Below are 3,424 nucleotides of genomic sequence, written 5' to 3'. Positions count from 1 at the left end.
CCCAGAACAGCAGGAAGTGAACCCAGAACAGCAGGAAGTGAACCCAGAACAGCCGCGTCAAGTCGGGCCTTCATATGTGGGTTGAGTTTAACCCCTGCACCACCAGAGCTCACCCTACCAATAGTATTTTAAAACTCAGATTTCTATGTTCTATATTTAACACTATTCTGTGTTAAAGGAACACATTGTGTTATTTTTGACACTATATACTAGTGTTGTGTAAATCAACACTGATGTGTTAAATTTCAACTACTGAGTGTTGATTCAACACAAATAACACTTTCTAAAGTGTAAATTTAACACAATCAAGAGTGGACCAATATAGACACTTTCAAAGTGTTAATTCAACTCTAAAGGAGTTGAATTAATTTGCTGTGTGTGATGGAAACGGAAAATTTAGAAAAAAAAAACCTCCTACATTTTTCAAAAAAGGTTTTTTACACTTACTTGAGGTGTTTATTGGATTTATTTGGGGAAAAGAGTTATTGCACAAAAAGGAGAATGTAAAAACATTAAGTTCTAATGTAGCAAACTTTCCATCACTTGAATAATCTGAAGGTCAGCCGTCATTTCGACCGGTTACAATTTACACCCTGAATATTTGATGCCGACACGTAGAGATGTTCAGTTCTACAGGGAGTGCAGGTACTATAAATTAATCAATAACAAAAATCCCATCTGAGTCTCAGCTCTGATCTGAAATCTCAACTAACTGCATCTTAATATCTGGGGGCTAAAAGCACATTAAAGAGTGATTAAGGTCTGATGTCCAACGACGTCATGAATTTATGTAAATAGTTATGAAACTGTGTTATTTTCATCAAACTGTAAGATATTCCTGCTAATTTAACCTCATTAGGTAAAATAACTGAGTAAAGAAGGCCCAGACTATGTTAATGGATCAGAACCGGAGAGTTTGAGGTGTTCAGAACCGGTTCATGGTTACACTGGGGGTTAAACCTGCAGCATGTTCTGGTTTCATTCAGGTTCTACTGGCTTGGAATGTTAGAGCTTTTATTGTGAAGCCCTGACATTCAGCTTCCGGCATGGTGTGTATTTGTGGAGCCGAGAAGCTTTAAACGACCGAGCTGCTGTTTCCAGCCATTAATGAGGATCATCGGAACATGAAGTGGGTCTGGGCCTGAACATGGCCCACAACAGAAGCTTCTTCCTCCAAGGTAAGCGGTGACACTCCGCACCGGACCGGACCGGACCGGACCGCTGCTGCTTCACCCGCACTCAGCCACCGGGACTCCGGCTGGCTCCATGCTGCTTCTCCCCATCATCCTCTGCCCGGCCGGGGGGCAGGGAGGGCCGAATGCTCGGGGCTGGGCCGGCTGGGGGACCGGCTATGGTTCGGGTTCGGTTGTTTGTGACCGGAATCGGCTCAGTTCTGGGGGCTGCAGCTACCCCCGTTAGCGCTGCTGTTAGCTGGATGTAGCTGCAGCATAGCCGGGCCTTCCTGTGGCTGGGAGGGGAGGCTGTTGGCCCCAGAGCTGCCTGGCTGACCGCGGATGGAGGCGCAAACAAGTAAACAATAAACAAACAAACAAATAAACGGCCTCTGATTGGCCAGAGTTCACTAACAGAATGCTAACTGGTGCTAACGAACATGCTAACAGGCTAGCTGTAGATCTGAGAGGGAAACATGTAAACAAGCAGGATTGGTGTGAATTCAGAGGAAATATAATCTGCACAGGATAATAAATCCAAACACATGAGGTATTATGAGTTTCTCTGTTTCTATTATTGTAGTTACTATTTACTAAAATCAGATAAAAACTCCTAAAATTAGATTAAATGTAAATGGAAACGGGATTCCTTCAAATTAATTAGCGTACAAAACAGATAATATTAAAGTTCACACAAACGAGAATATATATATATATATATATATATATATGTGTGTGTTTGTTTATGGGTCAAATGTCTTTAATCAGTTATCTCTAACTTGTAACCAGCTCCTCTTTGCTGAAAAGTTGTTAGTATATTAGTTTGGTCCAAGTGTGCTGAGATATTTGCACTAAACTGGATAAAATACTATTTGCAGTGTAATTTGAAATGAATCCTGATTATTTTTACAGTGCAGATGTTTAGGTGGCAACCAGCTGGGTGGTTTGTTTTTCTCATAGGTGTTTTAGATTCAGGTATTTGTCTTTGAATCGAGCTTCAGGGCTACGTTGGGGCCGGTTGAGCCTGATTGGGTCCAGTGTTCTGGTTCTGGCTGTGTGGACCTCATCCAGAGCCAGTTTACCTGCAGCCAGGTGACCCAGGCCCAGCAGAGGCGTCCAATCAGCTGCTTCAGAGCCAGGAAACAGGAAGTGTTGTGGTGCGGCTGGTGTTCAGGTTCACGGTTCCTCAGCCGGAAAGAGGAGAAAATAAAAACTACAAACTACAGAAAACTCATTCATTAACAAAATGCTGCAATAAAACAGTAGAAATTATGTAAAAATAACCAAAGTCTTCCCAGAATTCCTCAGCCGCGTCCGTCTGACTGAAACGATTAATCAAATTAATCGATGTTTGAATTAACAGTCAACTAATTTCACTAATTAATTAATCATTAGCTGGATTACACGGACTCAAAAAGGTGATTTGCTGAATAAAAACATATTCAGAAACGTATAACGAAGCCAAAACTGTACAAAAATCTAAACATTTAATGTAAAACCAACTTTTTCTGTAAATCTGTTTCACTCTAAACTCAGGTTGTAGCTTTAGCTTCACTTGGATTAGATTTAACATTTCAGGTAATAAATGTTTTCCTTTTTATTTTAAAAACTGAATTTAGTTATTTTCCAGTTGGATGTGTGTGAAATATTGCATTAAGGTTTTAGAGGTTAAATGTAAATACGTATAAATGCCTTTTTTAATCCAGTTAATCGGTTAATTATTAGAATAACCAATTAATCGTCATAATAATCCATCAGTTACCGGTTAGTAAAATGATCGTTGCAGCGTCTGGAGCGGCTCTCAGTCGGATCCGTCTGGTTCCGGTAGTCGGTTCTTCAGGGTCCAGAATTTCTCCCAGTCGGGTCCGACTCGCCCTCCACTGTGTGCAGCTGGAACCGGCCCGACTCATGTGATGCATGTGTTCTGACCCGGTTCTGGCTTGTGTTCTTCTGCTGTTCCTGTTCTGACCCGGTTCTGGTTTTACTGTCTAAGCCCTGAATAGATCCGAGAGCAGGAGAGATGGAGGCTTCAAGCACAGCTGGAGCTTCTCGCTTCCTGGTGACGCCGAGGCGGAAACCCGACACCAGTAAGCAGCTCTGCTCTCACTTTTTATCCCGACCGCCAAGGGCTGTCCTGGTGCTGCTGCTGTCATTCCCACCGTCATTCGCTTCCATTAGCCTCTGTTAGCTACCATTAGCCTCTGTTAGCTTCCATTAGCCTCCATTAGCCTCTGTTAGCTGCCATTAGCCTC

At 42.4% G+C, this 3,424-nt stretch overlaps 1 protein-coding gene across 1 annotated transcript in view; it reads left to right on the top strand.

The window, feature by feature from the left end:
• Positions 1–980: 980 nt before the first annotated feature.
• The window catches only part of senp6a (SUMO specific peptidase 6a), a 17,837-nt gene continuing 15,393 nt past the window's right edge, over positions 981–3,424 (top strand). Inside the window, exons 1-2 of the mRNA XM_017302099.1 lie at positions 981–1,178; positions 3,166–3,259. Of these exons, the coding sequence (XP_017157588.1) occupies positions 1,148–1,178; positions 3,166–3,259 (125 nt within the window). The 5' untranslated portion in view covers positions 981–1,147. The remainder of the gene's footprint in view (positions 1,179–3,165; positions 3,260–3,424) is intronic.

Source organism: Poecilia reticulata, linkage group LG21 (assembly GCF_000633615.1).
Source record: "Poecilia reticulata strain Guanapo linkage group LG21, Guppy_female_1.0+MT, whole genome shotgun sequence".
Classification (NCBI taxonomy): domain Eukaryota; kingdom Metazoa; phylum Chordata; class Actinopteri; order Cyprinodontiformes; family Poeciliidae; genus Poecilia; species Poecilia reticulata.
Note: the sequence above shows the minus strand (reverse complement) of the source record. Positions and strands in the feature narration are given on the sequence as shown.